At 39.7% G+C, this 12,769-nt stretch overlaps 1 protein-coding gene across 1 annotated transcript in view; it reads left to right on the plus strand.

Annotated features, from left to right (window-relative positions):
- MYBPC1 (myosin binding protein C1) overlaps positions 1-12,769 on the plus strand; it is a 117,166-nt gene that overhangs the window by 85,245 nt on the left and 19,152 nt on the right. Inside the window, exons 21-25 of the mRNA XM_089921592.1 lie at positions 2,089-2,248; positions 3,471-3,575; positions 4,334-4,522; positions 5,735-5,869; positions 11,173-11,340. Of these exons, the coding sequence (XP_089777718.1) occupies positions 2,089-2,248; positions 3,471-3,575; positions 4,334-4,522; positions 5,735-5,869; positions 11,173-11,340 (757 nt within the window). The remainder of the gene's footprint in view (positions 1-2,088; positions 2,249-3,470; positions 3,576-4,333; positions 4,523-5,734; positions 5,870-11,172; positions 11,341-12,769) is intronic.

The raw sequence follows: 12,769 nt of genomic DNA on the forward strand, positions 1-12,769 counted from the left end.
AAGGTTGAATTCTTTCCCTTTAAGATCAGAAAGAAGAGAGAAAAGATGTTCACTCTCACCACTTCTGTTCAACATTGTACTGGAGGTTCTAGCCAGGGCAATCAAGCAAGAAAGAGAAGTAAAAGACATCCATTTTGGAAAGGAAGAAGTAGAACTGTCTTTATTTGCAGATGACATAATCATCAATGTAGAAAATCCAATGTAATCTGCAAAAAAATCTACTAGAACAAATGGTCATAGTAGCCTTATTTGTAATATTCAAAAGCTGAAAACAATGCAAATTCCATCAGTGGGTGAATGGATAAACAAATTGTAAGAAATTCATACAAGGGAGTACTGCAATAACTTGGATGACTCTCAAAATAATTATGCTGTGTGAAAGAAGCTGGAACAAAAAACAAAGAGTATTTTTTAAAAGCCATTAAAAAAAAACCTGACAGTACCAAATGCTGGCAAGGATACGGAACAATTAAACTCTCATACATTGCTGGTGGGAATGCAAAATGGTACATCCACTTTGGAAAACAGTTTGGTAGTTTTTTATAAAGTTAAGCATGAGCTTACTATAAAACTCCACAAGGCTATTCCTAGGTATTTACCCAAAAGAAATGAAACACATGCCCACGCAAAAACTCGTATAGGAATGTTTATGGCAGACTTATTTATAATTGTCAAAACCTGGAAATGACTCAAAAGTCCAATTGTACAAACATATTCCAACTGCACGTGGAACATGCAATGGAAAACTACTCAACAATTAAAAGGAACGTACTAGTAATACAAGCAGCAACATGGATCAGTCTAAAAATATGCACTTGGAAGACTACATACTGTTTGATTCCATTTATATGGCATTCTGGAAAAGGGGAAACCAAAGGGGCAAATAACAGACCAGTGGGTGCCAGGGACCAGGATGTGGGGTTAGTGGGTTGCATGCCAAGGAGCATGGAGACACTGTGAGATGTGATGGAAACAGTCTGTAGCTTGATTATGGGGGTGGTTACACACTCACATAAATTTGTCAAAATTCATAGATTATATATCTAAAACTATGAATTTTACTTGATGTAAATTATAGCATAAGAAACAAAATAAAACATAGAAATATGAAGAGGATAATATAACACCACCCTAAGTAAGTTATTTTTCTTTTCAAGCAGAACATCTTTTGTAATCTTAAGACTAGAATTTGGCTAAAATGAGGAAATTTTTTCTATTATAAAATGAGAATTATGAAAGCCATTTCAAGTATTCTTACCGTTGCCACAGTCTTATGTTATTGAAGACTTACAAGTCCTAATCCAGACACAAAAGAGTAGAGTTGACAATACTGGCAAATTACCCTCTTTCTAAATTGCTTTGACCTTTCTCTGTTTTTCCTCTTTGTATATTGGCTGTCTATTATTGCATGGAAGATATGAGCTGGGAATCAGAAAAATGTAATGCTGCTTTAAACTTCTGGTGTAAGGAAGAAGGAAGGCGAGAAATGAAGGAAAATAAGAAGGGGAAAAGGAGAAGGAGAAGAAGGAGAAAAGAAAGAAAATATAATAGACGTCTCAACCTCACTCTGTCTTTACTTTGGGAATTAGATGTTCATTCTTTCATGTCCTGCTGGAAGGGAAAACTCAGTACTCAACTTGTATGGGAAATTGGCACTGTGGCCTTCTTCAACCCTTTTCAGTATTTTTAAATTTCCAAGACATCTAAAGAAATGAACAAATCATTATTTAGTTTCTGATATGAGTTTAAGTATTTCTAATTTCATGTACAAAGAAACTCTTCTCCTAGAATGACACTTCTGCGCTTGTATTTTTGGTCCTCCAACTTTCTCTTTAAGGAGTTAATGGGTAGTGAACTTTGGAGTCAAATCCCAGTTCTACCACTTTTTAGCCGTGTAACCTCAGGCCACAGTTCTTCCCATGTGTAAAATGGGATGACAATACTTTTGTCCTTAGAGCTGGTGGAGGATTAAACTAAGAGCACATATTTCAGGTATTAGCACCATGTCCAGCTTAAGTGCCCAGGCACTCTGGAGGTGTCCTTGTTGTTTGCATAGGTCATGCCACATTGTATTTCTTTCCTCTGTAGGCTATTATGGAGGGCGGTAGCCGAATAAGAACTGAAAATTACCCTGACAGCACCACTCTGGTTATTGATGTAGCAGAAAAAGATGATTCTGGTGTTTACCACATAAATCTGAAAAATGAAGCTGGGGAAGCACATGCAGCCATCACGATTAAAGTTGTGGGTAAGGCCTCTGAGTCAACAGACTTCTAGAATCAGGCTGACATGTCTAGATCCAAAGTAGACTTTGCAAGTTCTTGGTTCTCTCAGCTTTTCTGGGTAGCCAACAAAGAAGCACACAGTATAGCTGTATTTTATAAATCACTGCCTTTCTTTTTTTATCTTTGCCACTTCTTTATATGTCTTTCTTTCTCTTTTCTTTCCTTTTTCTTCCTTTTCCTTTCCTTTCCTCTCTTGTCTCTTTACTTGCCTAGAGGACTAGTTGCGGTGAGGAGTAGCTAAGGTTAGCCTTTTGGGGTTACTGTCATTAGCTCTCCACAGTCACACTCCCTTTCAGTGCCCTCTACAGTCACTGACACACAATTGCTAAATAATTTCCAACATCACACTCACTGTAGAGGAGTAAGATCTGCCTTGGTTTTTAGATGACCATTTAAGTACATTTTTCCTGATCCTGAAATCAAGTGAAATGAGTATGGCAGATTACTGGTGGTCCAAGGTCTCATGATCTCTTCATCCCACTTTAGCTTTCCCTTAAGAAACATTAATTTCTTTTCTTTTCTCTCTCTCTTTTTTTTGGCCATGCCATGTGGCATGTGGGATCTTAGTTCCCCTACCAGGGATCGAACCTGTACCTGCAGCAGAAGTGCAACATCCTAACCACTGGACCACCAGGGAATTCCCAAGAAACATATTTCAAATTGATCCAAAACTAAGGTCACTTTGTTATGTACTGAACTATATTTATAAGACATGGTAACTTGCCATTTTTGACTTGGATTTCTACCAGTCAACATCTTATACAACTGATGTAAAATGTGCAGTAATTAGTTCTTGATTCAGTTCTGCTGCAAGTTCACTTCTGTGCTTAAAAAACAAAATCACGTCCAACATTTAGGCAATAATTTCTTAGTCGCCATTTTCAAGGTAAATAACAAAAGTCTTGGGTTTCATACGGTTCTGTAATGTGACACTAGTTTAAAGGATTTGGAGACATCATTATTTTATTTGTATCGGGCTCACCTTCCCTGATTCCATATAGAGCATGACGTTGTACCCAAATGAGTTACCCAGTGCACTTTAGTAAACATGGAAAAATAATAAGAAATAACCTTGCTTCTATGATTATCATCCAAAAACATATTTTCCAATGAACACTCTTCTTTGTGCTCTCACTCCCTCAATTTTATTTTATTTTATTCTATTCCACTTTTTGTTTGCTACAGATGTCCCTGATCCTCCAGTGGCGCCGAATGTGACACATGTGGGAGATGAGTGGTGCATCATGAACTGGGACCCTCCTCTCTATGATGGAGGGTCCCCAATCTTAGGTAACTGCGTGTTGGTCCATCTGTGGACCTGCCAGTGGAGTTGGTGTCCTCTTTATGCGCATTAGTACAAAGCACATTTTAAACTACTGCATTTAGAAGAAAACTTTTAAATATCCATTCACATTGAAATATATTGGGGGATGCTTTGTAAGTACTTGAGATTTAAATAGCTCTGATGAATATCATCTGGTTGCCTGTCCCCTTTTTTTCTTTGACATTTTTCTGTTCAATATATAATTTTGAAACGACTGTAAGTCTAACTTTATCCTGGTCAGTAAATGCCTAGATCCATAGAACTATGTCTATGAGGCAATTTCTTCTAGAGTTAAATACTTAGAAGAATTTGCTTCCCCTGTGGAACAGGAACTTTCTTCTACTTGCTAATAATGAAACTCACAAAACTGGTTATTTCCCCCTTCTTACATTGCTGGGACTCAAAGCCACATCTGTTGCTCAAATAGAGTGACTATGTAAGTTTCTATGGCCTACATATCGGTGGTTTATTTTTTCTCTTCCTAGTACCATTTTAATTTTTTCTAGTCTTATTATTTGTATCTATATCCCATGATGTTAATATTTGTATTATTTATAATCTCTCTCAAAAACACCAATGGAATAAGATGGGTTAAAAATACGTATATGACCATTGCACTTAGAGTGCTGAGAATATGGGAAATTTTTGAACATTCTAATATCTGACAAAGTTTAATTTTGGAGACCAAGGAAAAACTTCAGTTTCCATTTTGCGTCCCCTTCAGGTTACTTCATTGAGAGGAAAAAGAAGCAAAGCTCCAGGTGGATGAGGCTGAATTTTGATCTCTGCAAAGAAACAACCTTTGAGCCCAAGAATATGATTGAAGGTGTGGCCTACGAGGTCCGCATCTTTGCCGTCAATGCCGTTGGCCTCTCCAAGCCCAGTATGCCCTCCAAACCTTTTGTTCCATTGGGTGAGTCAAGAGAGGTGTGTCTTTGTCATGAAAATCGTTGCCCCAGACTGTGACTGCTTCCTTCTGACCTCTAACTGGAGCAGACCTGGAAGCTTCTTAGGGTGATACAGGAGTAGGAGACTAGAGGTGGTTAGGGGCAATTTTCTAAGAAATTACAAACAACACAATAGAGTTGAATGCCTTCATAATGTAGGCCCTGGAATTTATTACCAGAATCCCAAGGACAGCTGTGGGTGGCTCTGTTTGCCCCTTCCCACTGGAAACATGTAGCTGGGCCCATTGACACAAGACTACCCCCATTTGTCCTTCTGAAAGTATAACCCAGCACCCTGGTGTAAACACTATAACTAAAACAAATTGACATCAATTCAACCAAGCACACTTGAAAGCTAGTCTCTTTGCTTTATAGTCACACTTTAAATGTTATCTATTGAACCAAAAATGTCAGTTCAGTAAAGGCAAAGAAAGAGAAGACAAGACGCCTCCACTATTTTCTGGTAGTGAGTAGATTTTTCAATAGAAATATTTAGTACAAGAGTTTGCACTTTAAAATTAGAAAGTTATGGAAAATTTACTCTAGATCGTTAGATCTCAAACTTTGACTTTTTCAACTTCCTGGGCCTCCCAGACTCCCATGTCAACCTCCCAAATGGAGGGAAAGTGTGACAGCGTTGATAAAAAAATTTTCACATCTGGCAGATCTTTGCCGTAAACACAGCATATGCTCGAGGAGTCTCGTTGAATTTTATTAACACGTGGGGGCTTCTGTGTATATTTTTTATTATTTATTTATTTACTTACTTATTTTTAGCTGTGTTGGGTCTTCGTCGCTGCGCGTGGGCTTTCTCTAGTTGTGGCGAGCAGGGGCTACTCTTCATTGCGGTGCACGGGCTTCTCATTGTGGTGGCTTCTCTTGTTGCAGAGCACAGGCTCTAGGCGTGTGGGCTTCAGTAGTTGTGGCTCGCGGGCTGTAGAGCGCAGGCTCAGTAGTTGTGGCTCACGGGCTTAGTTGCTCAGCGGCATGTGGGATCTTCCCGGACCAGGGCTCGAACCCATGTCCCCTGCATTGGCAGGCGTATTCTTAATCACTGTGCCACCAGGGAAGTCCCTGTGTATATTTTTATTTGTATCCTAGTTCATTTTATCACAGTTCCTGTGCCATAATTCTGTACTTAATAATTTCTTCTTTTTCTGTCTCTTTTATCTCTGAAGCTGTAACCAGCCCACCTACTCTTCTGGCTGTTGACTCCGTAACTGACACCACTGTCACAATGAAGTGGCGGCCCCCCGACCAGATTGGTGCAGCAGGTTTAGATGGCTATGTGCTAGAGTATTGCTTTGAAGGAAGTAAGTACAACTAGTAGTTCAAAGGAATACCGTCATCAATAGGTGAGATATGCCCCCCTTTTGTTGCTCTTTCTTGGGAACTCATCTCCTTCCTACTGAAAATGACAACAAGCCAAAGGTCATCCTTCTATGATGGATGAGAATTTAGCCCTTCTTTGTTACTTGACTAACAAATTGAGATCTCAAAAATATCCCAGGTAGGCTCCCAGATCCGACAACACGAGTGATCTAGGACATAGGAGGAGAGATTCTGATCAAACTTCAGGGATTCCCACTTCTTGAATTGGTGGAATTAAAATGTACCAAAGCAAAATAAAATTCTAGGCAGGATAAAGCAAGTTGGAAATTCTAAACTCTATACTGAGCAGAGGTCAGCTATCAACAGAGCTGCCTATTTCTGGGTAATAAAGAGAGATTGTATACTTGACCATCTGGTGATCAATTGTGCCTTCTTAAAGGAAAAAAAAGAATAATTAAGGACAACTTTCAGTGTTTAAAAGAATCAGCATTAAATCCCAGAGGGTGTAAGAAATAGATTCAACATTATGGCAGTAACTTGTCTCAGGATATGGGTGCATAAAAATTTAATGGCTTAAATTTAGGAGGGGAAGAGAAATAGGCAAAAAAAACCCTTGTTGATAGAAATAATAGAAAAAGAGAAAATGACACAAGAAAATATAGGCCAGAGTGTACCTAAAACCAAAAAAAGATGTGAACTTCACTAAAAGCTTCTTGTGTTTTTGATTTCATACTTGTCATGATTTGGAGATGGGTGAATAAAATTGCCCCAGCTCTGGACTCGGGCTGCATTCTAGGTCATGGTAGGGAAACAATCCACCAGGGAAGTTTGTCCCTTCTCCACGAATGAGAGGCCCAGACTTGGTCTCTAACTCTAAGAAAACTCTTTGGACCCCAAACTTTAACGTGGATCTTACGTGAAGGAAAGAGAGACTCCAGAGCGCGTTTGGGAAACCAGGAGTGTGGACACTTCCCCAGAAGGAAAACCTCTGTGGAGAAGAAATTTCTAACTTTGAAGAGAAAACTGCTGAAGAAGAAGCCCCAGGCTTCTGGATGGGGGCACGCGTGGAAATAACCAGTGTTGGTCGGGAGAGGAGAGAGGAAGGGAGAATAAAGCACCTTGGTGACACTTAGTTCCGTTCACATGCACGCACTCACAGAACGCTGTTGTTGATTTTTCCAGGGCTTCGACAGCCCCTAACCAAAACCAGTGGAGACATTATAATCTGAGTGCTTTGCAGTATGGTTTATTCCCATTCCATTCCCCTCCCCCAATTTGAAAAACTCCCAAGCCCTCCTCTCTGTTATTTATACCTCCCAGCTAACAGAACTTTCCAATCTTCTGTGTGATGAATACAAACCTTTTGTGTGTGTATGAAACAGAGCAAATTGTTTACTCTTTTCTTTCTGATAGGTTTAAAAAGTAAGAAGATACAGCAAAATGATAGATGGCTGTCATTTTGATGTTACCCACCTTAGATAAAATGCAATGAAGTGTATTTTACATAATTCTGTGTGTTGTCTGTGTAGATAGATATATATGTATACCCGCATATACATATATATATGTACACAGTCATTATTGTGTATATATTTTGCCACGTAACATTTTGGAATTAGCTTTCTATGGAAGTTTTTTTATAACGTGTATATCTTTCTTCTTGCAGTCTTTTCTTACTTCCTTTATGTGGCTGCCCTATTCTTCATTCTCTTTTAATGGCTGTTGTCCTCCAGACTAATTTTCTGAAGTTTAATGCTTTTAGACATGGCAGGTTTTACTCTGTAAGATAACTCTTTCTTTCATAAGATCGTGTGTTGGTTTGGACTCTGTCTTTCTCTTGGTGTTTATTTTATTGTTTAATGCCTGCACCATTTTACTCTTCTTCCTTAAAAATTCTCCTCATGTATTAAATAACTTTCACATTCCCTTCCCGTTTTCTTTCTCTTTCCCTCAAGTAGTTCAAATATGAAGAGATGTTTTCGTTTCCCTCTGATCTTTTTTTTTTTTAACATCTTTATTGGAGTATAATTGCTTTACAATGGTGTGTTAGTTTCTGCTTTATAACAAAGCGAATCAGTTACACATATACCTATGTTCCCATATCTCTTCCCTCTGTGTCTCCCTCCCTCCCACCCTCCCTACCCCACCCCTCTAGGTGGTCACAAAGCACTGAGCTGATCTCCCTGTGCTATGCGGCTGCTTCCCACTAGCTATCTATTTTACGTTTGGTAGTGTATATATGTCCATGCCACTCTCTCACTTTGTCACAGCTTACCCTTCCCCCTCTCCATATCCTCAAGTCCATTCTCTAGTAGGTCTGTGTCTTTATTCCCATCTTACCCCTAGGTTCTTCATGACCTTTTTTTTTTTTTCTTAGATTCCATATATATGTGTTAGCATACGGTATTTGTTTTTCTCTTTCTGACTTACTTCACCCTGCATGACAGACTCTACGTCCATCCACCTCACTACAAATAACTCAATTTCATTTCTTTTTATGGCTGAGTAATATTCCATTGTATATATGTGTCACATCTTCTTTATCCATTCATCAGATGATGGACACTTAGGTTGCTTCCATCTCCTGGCTATTGTAAATAGAGCCGCAATGAACATTTTGGTACATGACTCTTTTTGAATTATGGTTTTCTCAGGGTACATGCCCAGTAGTGGGATTGCTGGGTCGTATGGTAGTTCTATTTGTAGTTTTTTAAGGAACCTCCATACTGTTCTCCATAGTGGCTGTATCAATTTACATTCCCACTAGCAGTGCAAGAGTGTTCCCTTTTCTCCACACCCTCTCCAGCATTTAGTGTTTGTAGATTTTTTGATTATGGCCATTCTGACCAGTGTGAGATGATATCTCATTGTAGTTTTGATTTGCATTTCTCTAATGATTAGTGATGTTGAGCATTCCTTCATGTGTTTGTTGGCCATCTGTATATCTTCTTTGGAGAAATGTCTATTTAGGTGTTCTGCCCATTTTTGGATTGGGTTGTTTGTTTTTTTGTTATTGAGCTGCATGAGCTGCTTGTAAATTTTGGAGATTAATCCTTTGTCAGTTGCTTCGTTTGCAAATATTTTCTCCCATTCTGAGGGTTGTCTTTTGGTCTTGTTTTTGGTTTCCTTTGCTGTGCAAAAGCTTTTAAGTTTCATTAGGTCCCAACAGCACATTAAAAGGATCATACACCATGATCAAGTGGGGTTTATTCCAGGAATGCAAGGATTCTTCAATATACGCAAATCAATCAACGTGATACACCATATCCCTCTGATCTTGTTTCGTCCTGTTTTCTCTTGAAATTTTCTTCTTCCCTAGTTCTTCACTCTTTCATGCATGTTTTCTCAGTCTCCTATTTCACGTTCTCATCGATTGTCTCTTGATTGTGAAAATATCAACACAGTAGCTCCCAAACAGACCATTGGCTTCAAGATGTATCTCTTTTTCAAAGTCCTAAGTAATTTGTATCATCCACATGCTTCTCGCTTGCTGCCCCTTCTCCCTGATGCTCTCAGAAGGCTTGAAATAAGAGAGAGGAGAAGGTTCCAAGAGGGGCCAGTCTAGTCCCCACCTCCCTGCTCTGTTCCTGATAACCTAGATGGTCATCATCCCAAACTAGTGGGGTGCACCTACAGGCACTCTGTGAGTCAGCAGCATTCCCTCCACCCGTGTGGAATGCGGGAACCAGGACAGCTCACTTTGCCAGACCGAGAGCTTGTTGTCATGGCAACCAGGTGCTGCCTCCTGGGCTGCTGGGGCAGTTTCCACTTCCATGGAGAGCCTTTTCATTTCCTGGTAAGACGGGGCTGGCCATATCTCAAGTGCCCTCACTCCCAGACTCTGATGTGTGAGCCCCATAGTGGGAGAACTGCGTTCCCTGGGGCCCCACAGGACCCTCCCAGGCTGAAGTAGCAGGGACAGGAGCAAGGGTAGACTGCTCCACTGTGCACTGCTCCCCTGTAGAGTCCAGAACCTGCTCTGCCTTTGTCTCCAGGGTCTTGCTTTGTTGTTCTCTACCTCTTGCTCCCACAGTTGGAGGTGCCCCAGCCTCCTTTCTCCTCCTCTTCTCTGTGGCAAGTGCCTCAGGACAAAAAAACCCCCACAGTCTGAATAGAGCAGGCTGTGCCCCTCCTGAGGAATTACCCCCTCCTCTAATGTGTTTGGTCTCTTCCATCACTGTTCTGAAGACAAATATCTTTGCATACTTTTCACACTTTACTAACAGAGAATGCTGACTACTGATATGATATTCTTCTGTTGTGAAAGTGGGTGTCTTTAATTAATTTTAATGATGGATTCTCAAAGGTACATCAGCAAAACAGTCTGGTGAAAATGGGGAGGCTGCATATGATCTACCAGGTAAAGTATTCTCTGAGAGCTCTCATACTTTCTTACTGTATGATAAAGTTTCTGGGAATGTTCCATGCCCCAGCCTGAAGTACACCCACACACAAAAAAGCCCTTAAAGATGGAGGGGGGAGGGCGGGCGGTGAGTTTACAATGTGGGATCCAAGCTTCTTTTTATCCCCCCGTGGGCATAATAATGCATACAAACTTTTAGAACCTGCAGTATTTGTAAAACCTGGATTCTGGGTTTAAATTTTCTTGCTGTTGTAGACAAAGCCACCAAAAGCATTTAAAAAATCAGAACTTTTGATTGTGGTGAAAGATCGTGCCAATTCCTTATGAGGTCTTGGCTCCTGAGTTGTGGTTCCTTTTGCCGTGGATATAAGCTTCTTTTCTTCATGGGAGCATGATCAGATTTCCCATGCCCATATTAATGTCTTATAATAATAAACCAGCCAGGATAAAATGGAGAGATCATATGACTGTAAAGGTTGGTGTCTCTCATTCATAAGAATAGCATTTTCCCCTTTTTCTGAACTTTAATATATATAGATGATTAAACATCATGGTTACGTCAATTGTAAAAATGTACCTTGTAAAACCAAATTGGGATAAACTACTACAGAATTCCTGGGACAGTTACCATTGTTCAGGGTACCCTAGTATCCTGAATAAGAGGTTTTTCAAAGATGGCAGAATCTGATTATCATTCTTCCGCTATTTACATTAGCCATTCTAGGCCATTTTTCATTTAAATATGAAAAACACCCAGCCATATAGTCTGAGTCCAGACCAAAGTCACATTCTCTCCAAATGATTTAATTTTGAGTAAAATACTAATTTGGAGTTGACTGTTTAACAGGATGATTTCTTTCACTAACCACCATTTTTCCTTCTTGTCTTTTCTTTCTTTTTTTTTTTCTTAATGGATTTTAGCTGACAACTGGATAGTTGCAAACACAGAGCTGATCGAGAAGACCAAGTTCACCATCACAGGTCTGCCAACGGATGCAAGGATCTTTGTGCGCGTGAAAGCTGTGAACGCCGCCGGTGCCAGCGAGCCCAAGTACTACTCTCAGCCCATCCTTGTGAAAGAAATCGTAGGTAGGTGGCAAGGCTTTCAAAATTTTGTCTCCATTTCACATTTTTTTTAACCTCTTTCTTTCTCAAACCCTCCTATTTTGTTGTCACTCCTTTGATATTTTATTAATGTCTCCTGGGAGTTAGAAATGAACAAAACTGCCCTTTATAGGCAGCGTGGGAGGTCAGCTCCCGGTTTATAACTTGGTATGAGGACCAGATAACTACATCAGGTTCCATGAGCCAATAGGCAGCTGGGCTGCCTAGTCACAAGGGGGGGGGGGGTCAGCGGCGGGGTCGGCGGGGGGGAAGCATTTCAAACAAACCATACAGCAGCAAAATGGTTCAAGTGAGTCTGCGAGGTCAAAACCATTTTCATAATAATATGAACACATTGTTTTCCCTTTTCAATGCTTGGCCTCTGCACTGATGGTACAAAAGTGATGATGTGTAAAACTGCTGGTGCCTTAGCACAGATCCAATCTGCGCCACCAAATTGTCTGGCTGGTCTTTTCTTCCTCACCACCATGCACTCGCAATTCAAATTAAAGGGCCAGCTTTGCCTTGGAGTGTTCTTGATGATACATATGAATCATTAATGTTCTTAAACCTTGGTTCTTGAGTACACTTTTTTTCTATACTCTGTATGACAATGAAATGCAAAGTAGATGTGAAACTCTTATGCTAAATACGGTAGTACGATAGTTGTCTCTAGGAAAAGCATTTGTAAAGCATTTGTGCAACTGAATTAGAGCCTAAACTTGCGACCTTTTCCATGAAACTCCATTCTTCCTCGAAAGAATGACAGAGTGACAAACTCTGGCTAGTCAGACTTGGGTATTTGGCAGACATTTTCTAGAAAATGAATGGAGTGAGCCTGTTACTTGAAGGAAAACAACTTATAGTATATATTGTCAGCTTGTCAATGAAAAACTTTAATCTTTGAAGCAAAAATTAAAATTATGGAAAACTGGTACCCACCATCATGGACTTGGCAGCTTTCCAATACTTAAAATCTTTTCTGATGAAGTAGGTGGTGATAGTAGCAAATGTAATTTTTTGACATTGAATAATGCAGTATTTCAACATTTGAACAATCTGCATGATTCATTGAAGCAATATTTTCCAAATGACCAATGCAAGTTAAAAAAAATCATGCATGGGTAAGATACATTCAAAATGGAAGGCAGACCAATGGGGTTTAATGTAACAGATATGAAAAGTTCATAGAATTTTTCAGATTCCATACTGCAGCTAACCCTTAAGAAATTATAGCTCGTGTTTTAGTGTAGAATCAAAGAGGAATACCCACAATTGTCTGAAAAGTTTCTTAAAGTATTCTTCCTGTCTGTGTGAAGACAAATTTTCTTCATGTACTTCAACCAAAACAGCGTATTGCAACAGATTAGAGGCAGAAACAAATAAAGTCCAGCTAGCCTCTATTAAGTCAGAC

The sequence above is a fragment of the Delphinapterus leucas genome, chromosome 11, assembly GCF_059928025.1.
Source record: "Delphinapterus leucas isolate spDelLeu-1000000601 "Yukka" chromosome 11, BTC_Dleu_Yukka2, whole genome shotgun sequence".
In the NCBI taxonomy this organism is placed as follows: domain Eukaryota; kingdom Metazoa; phylum Chordata; class Mammalia; order Artiodactyla; family Monodontidae; genus Delphinapterus; species Delphinapterus leucas.